At 39.3% G+C, this 23536-nt stretch overlaps 2 protein-coding genes and 2 pseudogenes across 2 annotated transcripts; 2 read left to right on the forward strand and 2 right to left on the reverse strand.

The window, feature by feature from the left end:
- Positions 1-1228: 1228 nt before the first annotated feature.
- LOC149215964 (uncharacterized) lies at positions 1229-4702 on the reverse strand. Its single transcript, XM_089392644.1, has 2 exons — positions 2372-4702; positions 1229-2254 (listed from the first exon to the last, which is right to left on the reverse strand). The coding sequence occupies exons 1-2, from the start codon at positions 4170-4172 to the stop codon at positions 1590-1592; spliced, it is 2466 nt and encodes an 821-aa protein (XP_089248770.1). The 5' UTR covers positions 4173-4702; the 3' UTR covers positions 1229-1589.
- Positions 4703-9549: 4847 nt separating this feature from the next.
- LOC149215965 (cysteine-rich receptor-like protein kinase 10) lies at positions 9550-17688 on the reverse strand. Its single transcript, XM_089392645.1, has 2 exons — positions 17221-17688; positions 9550-10475 (listed from the first exon to the last, which is right to left on the reverse strand). The coding sequence occupies exons 1-2, from the start codon at positions 17362-17364 to the stop codon at positions 10161-10163; spliced, it is 459 nt and encodes a 152-aa protein (XP_089248771.1). The 5' UTR covers positions 17365-17688; the 3' UTR covers positions 9550-10160.
- A 2521-nt stretch (positions 17689-20209) lies between these two features.
- On the forward strand, positions 20210-21614 carry LOC149215966 (proline-rich receptor-like protein kinase PERK13; annotated as a pseudogene).
- Positions 21615-21661: 47 nt separating this feature from the next.
- Positions 21662-22849, forward strand: LOC149215967 (serine/threonine protein phosphatase 2A 57 kDa regulatory subunit B' beta isoform pseudogene; annotated as a pseudogene).
- Positions 22850-23536: the final 687 nt, after the last annotated feature.

The following is a 23536-nucleotide window of genomic DNA, read 5'->3' on the forward strand; positions in this document are numbered from 1 at the left end:
TGGAAATCTTGTCAAGTCTAATTTTCAGAACATATTGAATTTTTCAATTTGGAGTTCATTTTCCCTATCAAAAGTTCAATCTCCCAAGACTGGTCAAAATGTGCAGAATGAGGCTGCCAAAATGTAGAGTGTTGTTTCAGTCAATGTTTGGAGGTCTTCCTAAACTCAAAATTGAGCTTATGATAGCTCATTGCAAAGGTATTTCTGTCTATTTATCATTTGAATCATCAAGAAAGTCATTTGGTTAACCCGGCTAGGAGAAATCTTGATTTTCCCAAGGTCACTCCAGAAGTGCATTAACTCTCTTGTAGCAACTGTATTTTTGAAATTTCTCTAAAACCATGACACCTGTGTACAAACTGAAGGAGGTTTTTCTTCTTGGGTCTATGATGGACAAAAACCTCTCTCACTTTTGTCAAATTCATCTTTTCTTGCTCAAAAACACAGTTTGAAGAAAAATCGTCCCTTATGTGTGGTGAATGGCTTGTTCCTTGGAATGACTTCTTGAAAAATGATGGAGACCTGATGTTTGATGATATGAAATGGCCTCATACCTTCTGATATCTCTCATGCCTCCTCTGCTCAGATATCTCTGCTCCCATAGCCAACCCTAGCTCAGTGGGAGAGGAATTTAGGGTTTTAGTGCTTGTTTCTCTTTTTCTTTTGCAGCTAAATCGGTGCTCAAGATGACTTGATTTTTGCAATGGAAGGTGCTTGGCAACATCCCAAGATGCTTAAGAGAAACTGGGAACCAGTATTACATATGAAAAGATAAAATTACATCATAAATGAAGATAAAAACAAAATACTCTATATTCACCTCAAAACAAGTTTTGAGGTGAGTGGTGGGCTCCAGTATTGTAGCAATAATGCCACAACTCCTGGAGCTCCCTATCTCTAATTTTATCAACCCGGTAGTTCGTACAAACTTGGAAGCGACGGTGTTGTATGCACAAGTACTAGCTCTTGTCGCAGCTGTCACTTGGTCAGCTGGCACAAGTCCGCTAGGGCTCAAGCCAACTTCTATAGGCTCTCAGAAGAAGCTTGTTAAATGATGGACGAAAGCTAGCTCAAAGAAAACTAATCTACTTGGCAAAAATGAACTGAAAGCAAACCAAAGCATGGAAACCCTAGGAAACCCTAATCTGACTAGTTTAACCTCTATGATGCAATAGTGAGAGTGCAGATGTCTAAGAATCAATGTTTTACAAAACGGAAACGGATTCGGACTCGGCCGAGGATCGACTCGGAAACGGAAACGGAAACGGCAATGACTCGGCCGGCTCGATTTCAATGACTCGGTCGTTGTAAAAAATACATTAAATATTTATTTTTTTTATAAAAAAACATAATTTTAAATAGTTTAAACATAATTTTAAATATTTTCATTCAAGTTTCCAAACACACAACATTATAATATACATGGAAGACAACATATGATCAAAGTAGGCTCATGAACCAATCCATTATATCAAAATGGTACGGTGTACCCAATGGCAATAGTAAATACATAGTCAACTGTAGTCTGTCATACATGATCAAAGACTCAAGAGTCAAAACAAAATACAAATAACCAAGGAGGCTAGTAGCTACTGGCTACTGCCAGAGGAGCCAAGATCATCTCGACCAATCTCTGGATCATCATCATCAGAGGCAGAGCCAGACAAGGGGCCCCATGACTCCTCCTCATCATCATCGTCTCCAACTGCAACTGTAGAAGTGGTGCCAGTACCAGTACCACTAGGCTGTGAAGCAGATGCAAGCTGAGATAGAGTACAAATGCGGCTGCGCTTCTGTCGTGGCTGAGCAGAGGAAGGCGAAGCACCTACAACTGGAGTCCTAGTCCTACTAGCTGGCTGTGAGACTGAGGCTGGTGGATTGGGATCTGCATTCAACTGAACACGCTGCAGTGGATCTCCAACATCAAGTTCATCAAGATCCTCATCAGGATCAAACTCTGGTAGACGACTCTCCACTACCCAATCTGATGTTGGATCAATGTCTTCCAACACAATGGGATCTGAATCAGGTCTTTTGTTCAGCAATTGGTTCCGTCTGAGCCGAAGGTTGTATTGGACAAAAACTAGATCATTCAACCGTTTTTGCTCCAAACGGTTTCTCTTCTTTGTGTGAATCCTCTCAAAGACAGACCAATTGCGCTCACACCCAGATGCACTGCAAGTTTGACTCAAAATACGAATTGCAAACCTTTGCAATTCAGGGCAGTGGCCACCAAAGGCCTCCCACCATTGTGCTGCAAAAAACATAGGAGTGTAATGAATTATGAGTTAGATGAAGGCTGAAGCTCAAAAAAATTACAAATTATATCTAACTTGAAATTGAGAAATTGAAAATTGAAATTTTTGTTTACCTGGCTCATCTGCTTCTCTTGCAATCTTTGCTAGGTTCTTCCCAAAGGTACCTGTTGCATTGGTGAAGGATGTGACCTGCTGATGTATCAGTAGCTGATCAGACTCCGATAGGACCATGCGCTCAATGCAATCAACCAGTCCATCTCTGACCTCCCCCCTCAAAGCTCCTGACTCCTTAGCTTTATAGTGATACCGTGGGTTCAAAAAATACCCAGCTGCATGTATAGGGCGATGGAGTTGATTGTTCCATCTTTCATCAATGATTGCCCAAATGGGCCCATACTTTGCCACTCTATCCTTGTATGCTGCCTTTATTTGCTCCTTTGCTTGATCCATAGCCTCATAAATGAAGCCCATAGCCAACCTTTCCCCATCCACCAACCGCAACACCTTAACTAGTGGCTCAGCAACCTTCACAATCTCTGTTGCCTTTCTCCAAAAAGTTTCATCATGGACTTTCCTTCTCAATTCTCTGCCTTCTGGTTTGTTAGACCAACTGCTATTATTCCAATCATCACTGGAAAACATCTTTTGCAAGTTTCTATGTTGGGAAAGCATAGATTGCAATGTCAAAAAATGTGTAGCAAATCTAGTGATGGCAGGCCTAATAATATCCTTGCCTCCAGTGTGTTTCCTCATGAGACTCAAAACCAGTGTATGATTGTAGATAAATTTGGTTATGCTTTTGGCATTATCTACAGTGTTTCTGACCCAATCTAATTTCCCAATATCCTCAAGCATGAGGTCTATGCAATGTGCAGCGCATGGGGTCCAAAAGATGGTCTTGTGTTTTTCCTCTAACAGTCTACCAGCAAGAACATAGTTAGAGGCATTGTCTGTGATGATTTGAACAACATTAGCCACCCCCACTTCCTGAATAACCTCATCCAATAGCTGAAACAACAATTGGCCATCTTTTACCTTATCAGATGCATCAACTGATTTTAAAAACATGGTTCCCTGTGGGCAGAAGGCAAGAAAGTTTATGATGGTACGGTTTCTTTGATCAGTCCATCCATCTGACATGATGGTACACCCTGTTCTTGCCCATGATTCCTTGAAATCTTGCAAATACTCATTAATTGATGAAATTTCTTTCTGCAAACGAACCCCCCTTAGCTCTTGCATAGTAGGGCCTTTGAAGCCTTTTCCAGCAGCATGTATGGCCTCTAACATAGGCTCATAATATGGTGAACGAGCAGCATTAAAGGGGATATCAGCATCATACCACCATCTAGCTATGTAGTCACAAGCAGTCTCCCTCAATTCTTTCTTCCAATGGTCATCTAAAGTGGGCTGAGAAAGACCTTTACTAACTTCAGGACCATGTGCATCTGATGGAGAGGAGGCTGAGTGAGTGAAAAAACTTTTGATAGTCCCATCACCCTTCATTCTACCCTTTCCCTTATCTTGACCAGAAGCATAAGAGGGAGGAACATAACGGAAAGGGTTTGATGCATCAGTTTGAGGGATAGAGGAAGAACCCTCAAACTCATAGTGGGGGTTGGCAGCCATCATTCTTTGTATCTCCCTCTTTCTCCCAATTTCATCCTGTATCTCTTTTTGCCTAGTCTTTTGTTCTTCAAATTTTTCAAAGCTTTCCAACAAAGTCTTTCTAATCTCCCCAATTTCCTTAGATTGACATGCAGTAATATTGCCTCTAATCCCTGCCAAGTGTTGTTTCAGCCTATGAATCCCCCCAGGACCTGACTTAATTTTCCTATGGCAAAACTTGCAACACATCTCATTATCAATCATTTCAACATATGCCCAAGCAGCATCTTTTGCTCTAGGTGCCATTTTTTGACTAGGAAAACAATCTGAAAATGAAAAAAAAAAAAAAAATTGATTCAATGTTCATTTATTTGACTAAAAACACTCTCTAAGCTATCTTTATATGCACCTAAAATTTAATAAGTAAAAACAGATTTATAGAGGTGGAAAAAAATACCTCCAGGCACAAACTGCCTCCTCAAACTTGCTCCAAAAATCAGCTCCTCAATGCTGCTCCAAATGGCTGCCCAAGAAGCTCCTCACTCCAGCTACAATGCTCCTCCAAGACTCCTCACTGCTGCTCCAAAACAAGCTCAAGAACTGCTCACTAACTCTCAAAGAAGACTCTCACTCAAATGCATAAGACTGCTGTGAGTGAAATGAGAGCATTTGGCTGTCTTAAATAGAGTTTGGGAGGGGGAAATGGACCCCAAATGCATTTAACTAATCACATAAACCTTTTCATGTCCACAAACCCTAACCAAATCAGCCAAAAATCAGCAAAAAGTTATTTTTTTTCTAAGTTAAACGCTGCCCACGGGTTCCCAAACGGTACGGCCGAGTTAAGTCGTGACCCGGCCGGGTTGACCGGGTCAGCTATGACCCGGCCGAGTCATTGGCTGACTCGGCCGGGTCATAGCTGACCCGGTCACCGAGCCGGGTCAATAGGCCGGGTTGAATTTTTTTGCATCAAAACGGTTTGAAACGGCCGTTTCCGGGTTAACCCGGCCGTTTTGTAAAACAGTGCTAAGAATGATGCCATTACCTCCAGTTATGTGAAATGCATGAACTCAAACTAATTTCATGAAAAAGGACATTGTTTTTATGTTTTTGCTTGAATGGTTGGAGTGATTGTGATTTTGTTCTTATTAGGGTTTGGTTATGCAGAGGTGGTGCAGAAGGAAGGAAAGCTTGGGAAAGGTTGGGGAGGCTAGGAGAGGTCCCCAGGGATCCTTAGCATCCGTCCATAGAGGTTCCTCACGTTCAGATGCTCAGCAACCGAGTTTGTGGGCTCCTACAGGATGTCTGCAGGGGATCCTACAGGAAACTCAGGAATTTCTACAGGATGTTCTGCAATTCTTCTACAGGATGTTCTGAAATGGGATGTTTGAGGATGGATGGTTGATGGAAGATGCATGGATGGTTATGGAGGTAGGATGGGGGTCTGAAGTGATCCAGGAGCTGATGGATGGAGTGGTGAGATGATGTGGAAGGCTGACTTGCATCAACGAAGGTTTAGGCAAGGAAAGAGCAAGAAGGTAGGGTTACGTGGCAAAAGAGCAGATGGGAGATGAGGAAACAGACTTGGCGATGGAGAATCTGATCTGGACGAGGCTTAGATGAACGAAGAGGTGATGAAGGTGCCCTGCATAGTGTTTACAACTGAACCAACAAAGACATGCAAGAAAACGAAGATCTAGTTATAAAACCTATGACCTAGTTACTTCACTCTAATCTGACCTAACAGCAAAGGAAATGAACAGAAGTTTATTTGCAGTGAAACCATGTGAAACAACTATGAAACTAAGTGATTATAAACCTAAACATGCATCCAAACTGATATCGAGTTCTGCAAATGAGATTCAAACACTAATGATTGCATGGTGAAGCAAAGAAAGTGTTTTTGTTGGCAGCAAGGTTACATTGGTCCCAGCTCATTATCCCACTGAGGGAGAGGTGAGATCCAAGGTACTTGATGGCCTTTTTGTAGAGCTTTTCCTTGTCAATATCCTATCAATATATGCTAACATAAACAGCTACTTTAACCATCAAAAGAAATCTAAATAATAAAGCAAGATGTAAGTCTAAAGAGCAGATTTTATTTTAAGAACACAACAACACATAAAGATAAACAAGGGAGGTACAGAGCGCTTGAGATGGGCCCAACCCCAAGAGCTACAGCCTCCCAAGAGAGATTTAGAGCTGGTGCAAAGCTGGATTCATCTTTATTAAACAAGAACGAAGAGTTACATCAAAATTGTCCACAAGGAGAGCTTGAGAATGAACTGAAAGAAAAGCTAATCCATGGCCTACAAATCGAACTACAAAATGACTAACTACTGGTTGAGACAAGTGACTAACCACTAGCTACAAAATGACTACCCACTAGCTAACCAAAATGAGGTCCTAAGCCTTCTTATTTATACAATTTTAGGACCCAACAGTCCTCCTAAAATTTAGGGACTTGGCTGCCCAAGACTTGTAGTTAACAGCAGTCCTACTTGACTTGCTTGGCTGCCCTTGTGCTCATTGATTTAGTGGCCTTTGAACTCTGAGCTGATGGTGGAGAATTCGAGGTAAGGGCCCATAAATGAGGCGGACACCTTCCTACAAATCCTCTAGCTTGTTCTCCCACGAATTTGGCTGCCAAGTGCTCATTAAGACCTTCAATTTTGTCTCCAAGTTGACCAACAAGGCTACACAAAGCACCCATTAGACTTGTTGGCATAACGACTAACCAAATTCACTCTATTAACATAAAAATAATCAAAAACATGCAATAAACAAATGAGAATGGTGGACTAAGCCAAATTAGGAGGTTGAATGAGCCCAAATAATTGTACATTTTTGGGGCTCATCAGTGAGAACTACATTCGGCTTTCAAAATGATAAATTATGGCTTTACCAATCATTATTGGCCTCCTCATGTCCTTGCTGATCATTATTGGCATGTAATTATTGGATTTGACCATGGTGAGACCCTAAAACCTAATGAGACCAAACCCTAAGACCTAATGAAATGAATTGCAAAGTGAACATGAGCCATGACTAAAATATATGAAAGAGGATCAGCAAATACAGATCATGAGGGAAAATTTTGAAGAAAACCCTACCATCAGTGAATCCATGACCTAATGGAATGCAAACTCATCAGTATGGGGCTCCTACTATGAAATGCAAAATAGAAAATTTTGATCACTGCTGGCAGTGTGAAGACACTAACACTAACACAAAGTATGTTCATCTACAAAATTATTTGGTTTTTTGTCAAACATGACAGTGTTTTGGGTGAAGATTGTGCCTTACGGTGGTGCATATTGAAATCATATTTTTTTCGGGGTTGATATGGAAGACAGCCTAATGCAATAAGAAAAGTAGCTATAAGAAAATGAATGACAACACTCATTAATCATAAAGGGCGATTGAAGCATATTAAGAAAAGAAATCGAAAAAAAGAGGCAAAGGTCATTTCCATGGTTAGAGAGGTTCAGGGCGTAGCCGATGAACTAAGAAGTCTAGCAGCAGACGAAGAAGATATCAAGGGTGATTGGTGTAACTTTGATTTTCTACCACCTCCTATGTTTACAGGTGAATATTTTGATCATTGGGTTATCAAGATGTTAACTTTTCTTTGAGCTGGAGAGTTAATTGAGTACGAATCTAGTAACCCATATGATGAAGTATGTTATGTTTTAGAATTGAATTTTATAAAACTAGCATTGGATGAGAATTGTTGGTGCAGGGTAGAAAAAGCTACAACTTCCAAGGAAGCATGGAAATTCATGGAAGCAAATTTTGGTGCAAAGGGAAGTGACATGCAACATCGCATTATGTCACAAGCAAAGAAGCCAGCCGCAGAACTGAGAGTAGATGAGCAAGACTTTGAGAGGATAATAGAGCTTGGAGAATCCCATTTAAAAGTGGATGATGGTTGTCAAAACCATAAAATTGAAACCAATTATGCAAGCATGCATATGGTTGAAGAAGATGCAACAAAGATTGCAAAGAGAGAAGCAGGAGCCTCTATGTGTGAAATAGAGAAAGAGAAAATAAATGCTCAAGGAATCCAGTGTAATGTGGATGACATAGATGATGATGAATCCCACTGTGATGAAACACATGTGGATGATGACTGCAAAGTGATATGTGAATTGGTGAATCCAACAAGAGTTGATGGATTTGGTAAAGTTGAAATTGTCAATAAAATTGACAATGAGCACATGCATGCTCGGATATCCCACCGTAGTGTGAATGAACATTATGTTGATGTTATGTGTGGTTTCTTTTTCAAAACAAAAATTGATTTTGGCAATATGGTAGGTGCAATGTTTGATGAAACATTGAAGGTCGAAGCTACCACTATAGCAGCAATATATGAAGTAATTGGAACTTTTCATGAAGTAGTATGTCATCTAACAACTGTTGATGATTAAGAACAGGATAAAGTGATTGAAGAGTCTTTTATGAGAATATCCACTGACATCGTAATAGTGGAAGACAACCTCCATGCAATTGAAAAGAAGAAAGATGTAGAGAAGGAAGCTCTCACTGAAGAGAATCATTTTAGAGATGCTTTTAACATTTTTTTTGAATATGCAAGTGTTCAAAATAACATGGGAGCACAAGTTGAAAGCAAGGTTGTTAATAAATTTGATGCAGATTTGAACCTCATTGAATAATGGATTCAGAAACCAATAGAACAAATTGATGTGAGTTTTAAGGAAGCAGCTGGAATAAAAGAATTGAATGAAATGGTGAATATTGATCTTGAGTGTGAAGATTACAGGAAAGAAACAACAGTACTTGATGATGAAAGTGAAAAGAATGATATGAAAGACAAAGATGAATGCATTGAAACCATTTTTGAAGATGAAATGTTATGGCAACAGTCCATAGTTGAACGAATATTTGAAGAGGAAGGTGTAGAAGACATGATCCAATTGTTTTTTAGAACAAGTCAAAGAAAAATTGCAATAGCAGCAAATGAATAAAGCCTACAGCAAGAAAGTTCAACAGAGAATGAAGCAATTTCGAGGATATAGAACCTTGAAGCAAAGAAAAAGAAAATGCAAAATTGTAAAATTCTTGAGTCATTGCAAGCCTACTTGAGACATAGACCAACATGCATGTTTATGTGATAGTTAAGTCATGTTGAGTCAAACAGTCATAGTTAAGGGGGAGTGTTAGAAATTGTAATTACGCCCGCATGTGGAGTTAGCTAAAATTAGAGAGTAAGCTAACTGAGCATTGATTGAAGTCAAGTAATGGATGAGTGCACTCAATATTTGAGTGTTGAGTCGAGTCAAGTTAAGTGATAGACAACTTTTAGTGTGTGGTTGCATGTCAAGACAAGTAGCTAGTTGGGTAAGAATCATGTTTTGTGTGATCAATAAAAGAGCCGCAACTGTCTCCTCTAGCTTTCCAACAATTAAGGTGTTGAATCTAATTCTTTTACCCAAAATTCTTTTTTGGATATATTTTTCTAATAATTTTTTATTTGATAAAAATACAAAAGACATGGAACGTAACTTTAAAAAATTAATATTGGAAAAATTAGATCACCAAACTCCAACTAAAATTTAAAAGAATCCAAAAATACCAAAAATAGTTAGAAAGCCTTTCTTCACCAAAATTATCATCCTAAAAAGTAATTAATGTAACCGAGTGATGCATGGTTCTAAGTTTCACAATCTTAGAATACCTAAAATAGTTAAAAGGCCTTTCTTAAACCAAAATTATCATCCTAAAAAGTAATTAATGTAACAGATGATGCATGGTTCGAGGTTTGTCCAACAAAACGTTGCTTGCTTTAATACCCCGATGGATAATCCGGACATGAGAATCCTCGTGCAAGTAAAGAAGCCATACCCCGAGCTCCGAGTCTTCCATTATTGTTTTTGAACAATTCATCAATTCTTGTTGACAGACATGTCTTGCAGTCGGCAAGAGGTATATCTCCCCAGCACTGAGCCAGACCGTAGATCGGGCGCAACTAGCTGGAGTCTGCAGTTGAACCTTAAGCATGTCGATTCGTTGCTGTTCCAGCTGTAATATCGGATGACAAATTAAACAAGAGCTGCCGAGCAGCGTCGGCATAGGCAGTGGGGTCTGGGGAAGCGATAACGTTATTGAAATTATTGTATCCAGTATCGTCCATATGTCCAATGAAGTTATAGTTTCCATTATAACGTAAGAAGCAGACAATGGACCAAACACTACAACCAACGAAATTCCCACAATATTGTAGAGCATCGATCTTGGCTTGACGCGAACAATATTGTAGAGCATCGATCTTTATTTAAACGATGAAGATGAAGATGATGCAGTGGCTGCAGATGTATGTGACAATCCATGACGTGACGAGTCGGGATTGTTGGAGGCAGCCACAGAACTCACAAAAGTAGGTTTCGTGGGATCTGGTAACATTATAGTGCCCGTTGAAAGCATCAAGTTCACTGTAGACATTGATGGACGAAGTAATGGGTCGGCTTGTGTACACAGCAATGCAACTTGGACGCATCTCAAGACTTCAGTCTGATCGCCGCAGGTTTCATTTATTACTGGATCAATAATGGCCTCAATGTTTCCTCGTGTATATAATCCCCATGTCTGCATAATCACATCACATCGGGAAATTGAGAAAATATACAAGTGTGTTGAAAATATAATTTCAACTGCGATTGCCGATATCGCATCGGCAAAATGAAGTGAAGGAATTATAAAGGAGCCTTTGTGTTTGCGATAAGCGATCGCCGATATCGCATCGGCAAAGTCGAAGTGAAGAAATATAAAGAAGCTTGTGTGTTTGCGATGAGCGATCGCCGATATCGCATCGGCACATCGCTATCGGCAATATCATAGGGTCGGGGTCTTTGACATGAGTAAAGTTGCGATGCGATGGAGTGGACCCGATGGCTTCCCAAAACCAAATTGCATAATGTTTGAAATTCACCCGACGGCAAATATTAAATGTTGCGTGGAGTAAATCTAAGTTTTGGCTGACCATACGTCTTAATGAAATGTCATAGTGGTAGGTAAAATATTAAAGTTTTACATAGAGTTCGTAAGTTTTTTTATGAAAAGGTATGGGCGTATGTACTTATTACATAAATTCTGTATGGGATATGAGTATGTAATTTATTACTGTGTTGACCATTGTCTTTTATGTATGGCACACGGGAGGTTTTAGTGTGAGTTCACAGTAGAGTAAAATCAGAGTGGTGAAGCGAAAACCATGTGTGGTATGTATTGAACACACAGCAGTGTGAAAAATGTGAAGAACCAGAGGGTGAATGCACAGCAGTGCACAAATGTATTTGGTAATGTTTTGTAAGGAATTGTAAAACAGAGGAATAGCAAAAACCATGTGTGGTTTTGCATAAAGGAAATGGTGGAGCGTGAAATTTTGTAAGCCTGTGTGAATTTTGTTTACAGCAGTAAACTTATGTAAACTTTTGTTACAGCAGTAAGTTGTTTTTCACAGCAGTGAATATGAAAATGGTTTTACAGTGTTAAATCCCTCTCAGTAAAAGAGGATGAAGTTTGTATCGGTTTTTAATGAATAGAAATCTCTTATGGTGAAATACTCTGTCTCTGAGTGAAATTTTTTTAAGTCTTCCTGCATAAAAGATCCTGGAGCAAAGTAAAACAGAGCATTGCCTCTGTGTGTTTGAATATTTGGTTTTTGGTATTTTCCCCATTTAAAGAAAAATACCCAACAGTGGTATCAGAGCAGGCTTAGGCTCTTGTAAGTGCTCAAGAAGCTGAAGGGAGAAGGTTGTTGCTGCAGCAAAACTTCTCAGGCAGACAGAAGACTCAGACATCAAAGGATTCAGGTATTTCAAAGTTTTTATTGTGTTGCTGAAGAAGTAGTGATTTGTTTTAAATACACAGTCAAGGAATGGCCAGCACAAGCACTGGTATGGGTTTGTTTAACACCCAACTCCCACAGTTTAATGGGAAAAACTATGATTATTGGTCAATAACTATGAGAGCCCTGTTTGCCTCTCAAGATTTATGGGAAATAGTTGAAGATGGTTTTGAAGAAGTAGCAGATGAAAATGAGTTCAATGCACTAACTCAGGGAGAGAAGGATCAGCTGAAGAGCAATACGAAGAAGGATGCAAAGGCCATTTTATTGTTGCATCTAGTAGTAGACCAGAGTATATTTCCAAGGATAGCAGCAGCTAAAACATCAAATGAAGCATGGCAAACCCTTAAGACAGCCTATCAAGGAAAGGAGAGAGTGAAGACAACAAAACTACAATTGCTGAGAAAGGATTTTGAGAACTTGAACATGAAGGAGTCAGATAACATTGACTCATTCTTCACTCATGTGATTGGTGTAATCACACAAATGAGAACTCATGGAGAAACCATTGAAGATAGAAGGATTGTGGAGAAAATATTGAGGGTATTACCCTCAAGGTTTGATGCCATAGTCACCACCATTGAAGAGACAAAGGATCTCTCAAACTATTCAGTTGATGAGCTACATGCATCACTGATAACTCATGAGCAGAGGTTGAGTAGGAATGAAAACTCATCTCTTGAGCAAGCCTTCAAGACCCAGATGTCCTTTGGAAGAGGAAGAGGTCAAGGAAGAGGAAACAAAAGAGGAAGAGGCAGAAGCCAGAACAGAGGTGGAAGGAACAGCCCATCAAATGCACAAGGAAGAGGCAGCAATCCAAATCAGAACCAAGGTCAAGGCAGCAGCCAACAAAGAGATCAACATCATGCTCAAGGACAAAGGTATGATAAGTCTAATGTTCAATGCTATTATTGCAAAAAGTATGGACATTATGCTAGTGATTGTAGAAAGAAACAACATGATAAGAACAACAGACAAAATGCAAATGTTACAAGAGAAAACAACAGTCAAGAAAATGTCCTGTTAGCTTGTAACATGGCTGAAACACATAGTGAAGACATATGGTTTTTAGACTCAGGTTGCAGCAACCATATGACCGGAAACATAGCCTTCTTTTCTGCCCTAGATAAAAATGTGAAATCAGAAGTCACACTAGGAATTGATAGTAAAGTGTCTGTTATGGGAAAAGGAGAAATAAAAATATTTTCAAAGCAAGGAGAAAGGAAAACCATAACAGATGTATACTATGTCCCCGGAATGAGATGTAATCTCTTGAGTATTGGACAGCTTGTCCATAAGGGGTACAATGTTTTCTTTAAAAATGATGTGTGCACCATCATGGATATACCACCCAGCAAAAGATGCATTGCTGAAGTGAAGATGACAAGGAACAGGATGTTCCCTCTCCGGATCAGGGCAGACATAAAGAACAAAAGGGAAATGGCAGCAGTCACCCAAGAGGCCTTCCAGAGCGTGCCAAAGGATGAGAATTGGTTATGGCACTTGAGATTTGGGCATCTCAATTTTGGAGGCCTAAACTTATTGAGCAGAAAAGGAATGGTAAGAGGATTACCATTGATAGAGAAGCCGGACAGCCTTTGTGAAGGTTGTATATTGGGCAAACAACATAGAGAGAGTTTTCCATCAGGGAAAAGTATAAGGGCAAAGGCACCCTTAGAGATTATCCACTCAGATTTGTGTGGACCAATGCAAGCTCCATCATTAGCTGGCAGCCTATATTTCTTGACATTCATTGATGATTGTACAAGAAAGACTTGGATATATTTCCTCAAGAACAAAAGTGAAGTCTTTGAGAAATTTCAAAACTTCAAAGCACTTGTGGAGAACCAAAGCGGGCTGCACATTAAAGTTTTGAGAACTGATAGAGGAGGTGAGTATATCTCCAAGGAATTCCTAAGATTCTGTAGAGAAAATGGAATTCATAAACAATTTACAACTCGGTACACCCCACAGCAAAATGGAGTTGCTGAAAGGAAGAACAGGACCATCATGGATATGGCGAGGAGCATGTTGAAGGCAAAGCATTTGCCGAATGAGTATTGGGCTGAAGCTGTACATAGTGCAGTTTATATACTGAACAGGTGTCCTACAAAAGCAGTCAAGAACAAAGTGCCAGAAGAGGCATGGAGTGGGAGAAAGCAAGGAGTCACCCACATGAGAGTTTTTGGGTGTGTGGCCTATGCACACATACCAGATCAGCTAAGGAGGAAGTTGGACAGCAAAGGGGAGAAATGCATCTTCATTGGATACAGTGATGAATCCAAAGCCTACAGGCTGTACATCCCATCCACCAAGAAGTTCTTTGTAAGCAGGGATGTTCAATTCATTGAGGAGGAAGCTTGGGATGGAAGCATAGAGAAAACAGTTAATGTCAAGAACTGTTTGTCTCATGATGAAGATGAAGAGGAAATGGCTGAAGTACATCCCCAAACAGCAGCGCCAACACAAGGACAGCAAGGTACACCATTGAGGATCAATGAGAGTGCTTCTCCAAGCACACCACAAGGAGGAAATTCAAGTGCATCTTCAAGCACTTGCACACCAAGTGAAAGAGGTAAGAAGTTTAGAAATCTAAGTGACATTTATAATGAAGGAATGAATTCCTTATTTGCCCTGTTTTGTCATGTTGATGATCCTATTCATTTCGAGGATTCAATTAAAGATAGGAAATGGATAGAAGCTATGAATGAGGAAATTAATGCCATAGAGAGAAACAAAACATGGGATTTGGTTGAGTTACCAAAAGGCAAAGAAGTCATTGGTGTGAAATGGGTCTATAAGACCAAGAGCAATGCTGAAGGCAAGATAGAAAGACACAAGGCAAGGCTGGTTGTCAAAGGGTACAAGCAGCAGTATGGAAGAGATTATGAGGAGACTTTCGCACCGGTTGCAAGAATGGAAACCGTGAGAGAAGTGCTGTCCATAGCAGCTCAAAACAAATGGAAAGTCTACCAAATGGACGTGAAGTCAGCATTTCTAAATGGAGTGCTAATGGAAGAGGTCTATGTGGAACAGCCTCTCGGATATGAGAAGAAAGGTGAAGAGCACAAAGTGTGCAAGTTGAAGAAAGCTCTTTATGGGCTGAAGCAAGCGCCAAGAGCATGGTACAGCAGGATAGATTCATATCTATTAGATAATGAATTTGACAAATGTGAAGGAGAACCCACTGTCTACATCAAGGAAAAGGATGGTAAAATTTTAATTGTTGTCTTGTATGTAGATGATGTTATTTTCACTGGAAATGATATTTATCTTATTGAGAATTTTAAATCAGTCATGAAGGATGAATTTGAAATGACTGACATGGGTTTGTTGAGATACTTCTTAGGCATAGAAGTAGAGCAAAATGAAAAAGGGATTTTTATATCTCAAGCAAGATATGTAAATCAAATTTTGAGCAGATTTAAGATGGAAGAATGCAAGGCAGCAATCACTCCCACAGTGATGGGATTAAAGCTCAGCAGAGAGGACAGCAGCAAGGATTTTGATCCTAGCCTATACAAAAGCATTGTAGGCAGCCTTATGTATTTAACAGCAACTAGGCCTGATTTAATGTATGCTGTTAGTTTGATTTCCAGATTCATGGAGAGGCCAAAGGAGGCACATTGGCAGGCAGCAAAGAGAATTTTGAGGTATGTCAAAGGCACTAAAATGTTTGGAATTCTATATCATGCCTCAGAACATTCAAATTTGGTTGGTTACACTGATAGCGATTGGGCTGGAAGTGTAGATGATCGGAAGAGCACTTCCGGTTATGTTTTTAATATGGGTTCAGGAGCCATTTCATGGGCTTCTAAGAAGCAGTCCATTGTAGCATTGTCTACAGCAGAGGCTGAATATGTGGCAGCTACAGCAGCAGCATGTCAAGCAGTATGGATGAGAAGAATGTTGAGAAGCTTAGGCCAAGAGCAGGCAAAAGCGACAGTGATATTTTGTGACAATAGCTCAGCTATTGCATTGTCAAAGAATTCAGTGTTTCACAAAAGAACGAAACACATTGATACAAGGTTTCACTACATCAGAGAATTGGTGAACAATGGAGAAATTGTCCTAGAACATTGCAGGACTCAAGAACAGGTTGCGGACATCCTGACAAAGCCATTGGATCAAAAGAGCTTTGAATTTTTGAAGAAGTGTTTGGGTATGATTGAATGCCCGACAGTTGAAATTAAAGGGGAGTGTTGAAAATATAATTTCAACTGCGATCGCCGATATCGCATCGGCAAAATGAAGTGAAGGAATTATAAAGGAGCCTTTGTGTTTGCGATAAGCGATCGCCGATATCGCATCGGCAAAGTCGAAGTGAAGAAATATAAAGAAGCTTGTGTGTTTGCGATGAGCGATCGCCGATATCGCATTGGCACATCGCTATCGGCAATATCATAGGGTCGGGGTCTTTGACATGAGTAAAGTTGCGATGCGATGGAGTGGACCCGATGGCTTCCCAAAACCAAATTGCATAATGTTTGAAATTCACCCGACGGCAAATATTAAATGTTGCGTGGAGTAAATCTAAGTTTTGGTTGACCATACGTCTTAATGAAATGTCATAGTGGTAGGTAAAATATTAAAGTTTTACATAGAGTTCGTAAGTTTTTTTATGAAAAGGTATGGGCGTATGTACTTATTACATAAATTCTGTATGGGATATGAGTATGTAATTTATTACTGTGTTGACCATTGTCTTTTATGTATGGCACATGGGAGGTTTTAGTGTGAGTTCACAGTAGAGTAAAATCAGAGTGGTGAAGCGAAAACCATGTGTGGTATGTATTGAACACACAGCAGTGTGAAAAATGTGAAGAACCAGAGGGTGAATGCACAGCAGTGCACAAATGTATTTGGTAATGTTTTGTAAGGAATTGTAAAATAGAGGAATAGCAAAAACCATGTGTGGTTTTGCATAAAGGAAATGGTGGAGCGTGAAATTTTGTAAGCCTGTGTGAATTTTGTTTACAGCAGTAAACTTATGTAAACTTTTGTTACAGCAGTAAGTTGTTTTTCACAGCAGTGAATATGAAAATGGTTTTACAGTGTTAAATCCCTCTCAGTAAAAGAGGATGAAGTTTGTATCGGTTTTTAATGAATAGAAATCTCTTATGGTGAAATACTCTGTCTCTGAGTGAAATTTTTTTAAGTCTTCCTGCATAAAAGATCCTGGAGCAAAGTAAAACAGAGCATTGCCTCTGTGTGTTTGAATATTTGGTTTTTGGTATTTTCCCCATTTAAAGAAAAATACCCAACAAAGTGGTCATTAAGATCGATCACTAGTTTATGATGAATTGCAGAAAGTAATAGATGCGGATTATGTATATGCTATAATCATGTCAAAACAGATCAGGATCAGATCAATAATCTTCAATGTCATATGACTTCGCTAAACAATCTATGGAGCAACTAAAGAACATGGTCCTGATAACGTGGATGTTGTCAATTGGAAATATAATGGAAACGTTATCTTACCCATTGTAAAAGAATCTGCGTTTCAGGTGGTAAATTAAAATCCATGTTTGTTTTTCCACTTATAAGTTCCAGAAGAAGAATCCCAAAACTATATACATCAGCTTTAGCAGACAGTTGCCCATGCATGGCATACTCTGGTGCCATATACCCTCTGCAAATAACAATTTCACTTTATAAATACCTCTTCCAATCTTTAAAAGAAAAAGTGTACTTAATCTTCGGAAAGACGAGTAGTGCAGTGCCATTAACATAAATCGTTTAGTAAGTATGCTTGTATTTTAATTCCACTACGTTTTTTTTTCCCTTGGTTGAGCATATGCTATTTTAGGTAGTTTTGTTCAAAATTTAACATGAATTTGTGGCAATTGAAATTTTGACTTAGGTAGTCTGTGTAATTCGAGTGTTCTAAATGTTATTTAAGGTGCTGAATCTAATCCTTCAGCACCTTTTACAAACTTTTTCACATATATTTTTCACATATGTAATAAATAAATAAAATATCAGGAAGATCACCAAACTCCAACAAAAACTCAAAAAGTTAAACAGCCTTTCTGAAACCAAAATTATAATCCTAAAATACTAAATCTTAAAATGGTTAGACAGCCTTTCTGAAACAAAACAGTATAATACTGAAAAGTAGTTAATGTAGCCGACCGGTAGCCTGCCGCGTGGCAAGAGAAGGGCTGCAACTTCTTGAGCATTGCTAAACGACGGTTAGATTTACATTCTTCCATTGATGTGAATGCAACAGCTTCATTGTTGTACTTCTTCCTTATTCCAGCTGATATTGAAATTATGCGGTCTACTGAGGAGGATCCAGTCATCGATCCAGTTGAGGAGAGCTCCAGTTGGCCCACTGTGAACAACAACAAAGACGTCGCACCCCTTGCGCACTGAAATCTACCTTCTGCTACAACAATTTCTTCAGTGACCCCAGGGTGCCACAGCCACTGCCAACAACCTCTCTGAACAAGAACAGTGGGGTTGCCAGCAACCTGTTTGAACAGGAACAGTTGCCCTAGGGTGCGCTACCAGCAACCTCTCTGAACAGGAACAGTTGCCGCAAGGTGTCATACCCGCTGCCAACAACCTCTCTGAACAGGAACAAACAAACATGTTCAGGTGGAAAACAGACAGGTGGCCTGCATGAAGATGAGCGTGGCTTTCAAGATCTCTGTCTGGCTTTGGATCTGGATCTTTGCCAGATCTGGATCTGGATCTCTTGGCAATTGGCAGAGAAAACTGGCAATGGCCACCAGCTCTCGGCAATGACCTCCTTTCAAATAACCACGCAAGTCCTCCAGGCTATGAAGCCCCTTCGTCATTTTTCTGGAGTTTGGGCTATCATGCCCCTTTCTCTGTGGCAAAACCCTTCTCGAACAGGTGTTTGGGCTAGTACAAAAACAGAGTCAAGAGATGCGACAGCTTCATTATATATCAAGATATGGTGCATGCACAGTACAAAATACAGATAAGGGGAATGATTAGCAGGGGAATAATCACAGGCAAGGAAATAAAATACACAGAGTTTACCGAGAAGTAGAGACCGGAAGATAGAAGCACTGGAAGCGAGGCTGCTACCTTTCAAATCCTTTTGTCATCCAGCGTTCTAACCGCAGTTTTTGCCTCTTGAGGTACGTACATATCAGTTGCCAAACTGTTTATAAATAGCTATCAAATGGCAATACAATCGATTTATCCTGGCACAGACCTAAGCTTTTAACTCCCTCCCGCAGTGCAGGGTTTATTGGGGTGGTGAGACATGAGGCACGGCCACGGATACTCCCAGTCCATCCTCTGTGAAACGCTGTCTATTGGTTGTCGGTTGCCGGAATAGGATTACGCTACACAAGATTAGTAACACGCCTCCTACCTTCCAAATCCTTTTGTCATCCAGCGTTCTAACCGCAGTTCTTGCCTCTTGAGGTACGTTCATCTCAGTTTTCAAACTGTTTATAAATAGCTATAAAATGTCAAGGCACTGAATGTCGGGCCCTTTTTCATTTATTCTGTTAATAGACATAATGTCTGACGCGCTGATCAATGGCTTGGCTGGTGCGCTACAGGGAGTTTAATTGCTGAATGTCTTTTGATATGTCCGTTGGATTGCAGATACCTGCTTGAACTAGCTCAGCGCCTACCAACCTTGATGAGCAGAATGGCCACCAGGTCTGCAAGCGCGTCTTCTTCCTCCTTAAAGCCCCCACAGTGATCCTCTGTAGCTAACTAGAATGAATCTTCTACCATACTGTGTTAGGCACTAGTTCTTTAGCTATACCTCTGGTGGTGAGCCCCAGTCCATCCGCTGAAAAAATATGTGTTTGTGTTTGGCAATTCAAGAAGTGTTTGTGTTGTGTTTGGAAATTGAGTTTCTTCAAGGTAATCGGTCTCTGGTTACACCTCTTAGTGAGGCAGGAGACACGTGTATTACATAAAAATGTAAATTTTATAAATTACGGCTACCACATAGCATATTAATCATCCTACACAAAACGTTATGTGGGACCTACCATGGAGGCCATGTGTCTCATCGTTCCATTTATCAAAACTCTACCATCTTTAACTTCAGCGTCGTGCCATCCTTAACCTCGGTCTTGTTCATTCCTACCTTGGCCTTGTTCATTCCTTCGCCTCGTTCATTCCTACCTTGGCCTCGTTCATTCCGCGGTGGAGTCCATGTCTCTGCAACTTATGTTGCATATATTGTTGACCTGTTCGAAAACCTGGTTCATTTTCTCAATTGGTGTTCTATTGTAGTGGTTTTCAAATTTCTGCTTATTTTGTAATCATTCTGGAACGTAACATTTTCTTTTCCTCTGCTAATTTATATTGTTTTCTTATCGCTCTTGCTTCACTAGTTTTATTTATGTACCAGTCTATGATTCTGCTTCAATGGGATGCTTGTAGAAGTTGATGCTTAGTATGGATGCTTAAAATTCTGTATACTGTTCTTCTTGTTTGGTGTTATCTTGATTATGAGAATTTTTTAATGGACATACACAAAGTGCTGGGGAGGGTAGCTCACAGCTGCGTTTACAGAGGCAGGCTGAGGTTTGGGAAACTGATTGCTGTGAAAAGGCTGGAGTGTGATGAAAAGGAATCAGACAAGGCATTCTGCAGAGAGCTTCACATTGCTGGCAGTTTGAAGAATCGTCATGTGGTTCCTTTGTTAGGTTACTGCATTGATCGCCTAGGCCTTTCTCTGGTCTACAAGTTCATATCTGGTGGAAGCTTGGAATACCATCTTCATGGTATTTTTATATCTGTCTTTATTATTATTCTTTTGGGCTTTTTATTCTCTGTTGGATTGAACATAAGAACTATGATTACTGGTGTTTTTAAAGTTTGGAATACCATCTTCATGTGGTATTGTCCTATAGAGAGCTTCACATTGCTGCCAGTTTGAAGAATCGTCATGTGGTTCCTTTGTTAGGTTACTGCATTGATCGCCTATGCCTTTCTCTGATCTACAAGTTCATATTTGGTCGAAGCTTGGAATACCATCTTCATGGTATTGTTATATCTGTCTTTATTATTATTCTTTTGGGCTTTTTATTCTCTGTTGGACTGAACATAAGAACTATGATTACTGGTGTTTTTAAAGTTTGGAATACCATATTCATGTGGTATTGTCCTATATGTAATTACTCTTCTTTTGGGCATTTTAGTTTCTGTTGGGTTGAAAATAAACAACTCTGATGAGTGTTTTGATGGTTCGGATTACCATCTTCATGGTACTGTTATACCTATAGTTATTCTTCTTTTGGGCATTTATTTTCTGTTGGAATGAAAAGAAAGAAAGTTGCTTATTGTTTAACGGTAGAAGTTTGTCATACCATTTTCATGGTCCTGTTATGTCTAGAATTCATCTTCTTTTGGGCATTTTATTTTCTGTTGGTCTGAGAATAAGAAGTTTGATTACTGATGATTTGGTGTGAAAATGCAAAAAATAAAACGAAAGGGAAGGGCTCTCTGTCCCGGTCAGCCAGGTTTCGATTCGTATTAAGAATTTCCAAGGCTGTGGATTATTTGCATCATGGTACTCAAAAATGCGTCCTACATAGAGATATCAAACCCTCAAACATTCTTTTATCCTCTTGGAAAACAGCTAAGGTAATGTAACAGTTAGTTTGCATATACTGGTGAGAAACCATGTATTGGTCAGATCTATTTCTGTTGCAATCTGCATATGGATTCTACATTCAATAATGTTCAGAAGATCTATTTTTGATGCAACTTGCATATGGATTCCACATTCAATAATGTTCAGATCTTTGGTATATAGTGCTCATGTGACTATTTCTATTGCAGTTGTGTGATTTTGGGCTAGCAACATGCACGTTGGGGCTTCTATACCCTTCTTGTGCAAGTCAGTTAAAGGAACATTTGGGTGAGGCAAATAATTCTTGGATACCATTTTCCATTTAAAGACCATTTTCTTATGGATAGTTCAGTGTTGGTAATGTGAGCAATTTATTGTTGACTTGAATTTTGTGATGTCACTCCATTTGGAAATTGTGTGGTGTAATCTCTAGATGTCAAGCAATATTCCACCATCTAAACATTCTGAATACCTCTAAAATGCATAAAATACATGAAATAATGCAGAAAATTCACTTTGTTCTAGCAATATTGCGGTCAAATTAGTTTATCGACGTCTAAATTCACTTCATTGTAGCAATATTGCGGTCGAATTAGTAGGGAGGTCAAAATATTAGCGAGATTTGCTTTTGAAATGATAGAACTACGTTTTTTTTAGGACAAAGTCTTTCATTTCAACTGTAAACATTCTTCCAATGGTAGTCTAAGCCCCACTGCAAATTTGCCATTGTTGAGAGATGTTCCTTATTTTGAAAGACAGGATCTCTTGATTAAAAAATTGAATATTTGTTGTCTCCAATATGATTTCTCAAACCCTAAAGAAAATATTGCAGAGAATGAGATCAAGCAGCAAACCTTACTAGAGCTTGTTGACTATGTTCAGTATGGAGCAAGCACACTCATAGAAAGAGTTCAGGGGGAGATTGACAAAATGTTTACTTCAAATCTTTTTCATTCCTTGCCTCCATCTTGGACATGAAAGTATGGATCGTGCATGGCCACATTTGCAGATAGTGTATGAAATCTTGTTGCAATATATAATTTCTACAGATACAAATCCCAGATTAGCCAAGAGGTATATAGACTGCTTCTTTGTATAGTGATAGCTCAACCTATTTGATTTTGAAGACCCTAAAGAGAGAGAGTATGCAAAAAATATATTGCATCAAATTTATGGAAAATATATGATGCATTGACCATTTATACGGAAAGAAAATAACAACACATTCTATCGATTTATTTATGAAACTGAGAGACACAATGGCATTAGTGAGCTATTGGAAATCCTGGGTACAATAATAAATGGTTTTGCATTACCTCTAAAAGAGGAACATTAGTGGATATTGTTATTAGGGGTCTACTAAGGTATTGGCATGACAAAAATATCCAAAAGGAAGTTTTGTTCCTGGGAGAACTGGAGGAAGTTATAGAAATAACGAAATCTTATGAATTCCAGTTTTTCATCGTACCTCTGTTTCGGCAGATAGGTTGTTGCCTCAATTTCTCACGTTTCCAAGTTTGTAATTGAATTTTCAAATTCCATTTTTGAAGCATTCCTATTTTTTATTGTCATATTTGTATATTTCCTTTCAGAGGTGGTGTTGGCTTGATTCATTCTGGTTAAAATTGTACAAGATTTTATATTTTAATTTCTTCAAATTCAATTTGAAGGTTTTCTGAGTTCAAGTACTACTAGCCCTAACTACTAAACACAGGTGGATATTATAGATTTAGTTTCGTTGCCCTTACATTGGGAGGATTAATCACTTCAAGTGTATCAGTGGGGTGGCCCAATCTGCTCAATGCCAAAGTGAGTAGCTCTATCATAACATCGATATACAATATCGCGTATCTACGTTTACCCTTGTCATTGTAATTTGTAATCTGAACATAATTATGGATGGCTTCAACTGATATTAGGTTGAATGGGCTTCTTGAGTTGGCTCGTCATATGTTCATCATATTCACACGATCACATATGCACTGAATAAGATAAACATAGACAATAGGTAAGCTCTATACCTCTATACCAGGATTAATGGGAATGTAATAAGCATAGGTTCTAACCCCATAGAGCATGTGTAGAAATAAAGACGTAGATAGCACCCATCATCAGTCCCCCTAACTTCTTCTCGCCCATTCCAAAAAGTTTATGAGAGAAGTCCCCTTTCAAGCCAACAGACCGGTTATAATAGAGGTAGGTGTTATATAAGTT

The sequence above is a fragment of the Pinus tabuliformis genome, chromosome 1_1 (genome assembly GCF_031772625.1).
Source record: "Pinus tabuliformis cultivar Carrire ecotype Pingquan chromosome 1_1, CPIR1, whole genome shotgun sequence".
NCBI classification, from domain to species: domain Eukaryota; kingdom Viridiplantae; phylum Streptophyta; class Pinopsida; order Pinales; family Pinaceae; genus Pinus; species Pinus tabuliformis.

Bases quoted from the DNA above. Each gene is read 5' to 3' on its own strand.
- LOC149215964 (XM_089392644.1), bottom strand. From the start codon at position 4,172: ATGGCACCTAGAGCAAAAGATGCTGCTTGGGCATATGTTGAAATGATT. The intron at 2,255-2,371 runs GTAAACAAAAAT...TGTTTTTTGCAG, and splicing joins AAGAGAAGCAGATGAGCCAG to CACAATGGTGGGAGGCCTTT.
- LOC149215965 (XM_089392645.1), bottom strand. From the start codon at position 17,364: ATGGCACCAGAGTATGCCATGCATGGGCAACTGTCTGCTAAAGCTGAT. The intron at 10,476-17,220 runs GTAAGATAACGT...GTGATTATGCAG, and splicing joins CGCAGATTCTTTTACAATGG to ACATGGGGATTATATACACG.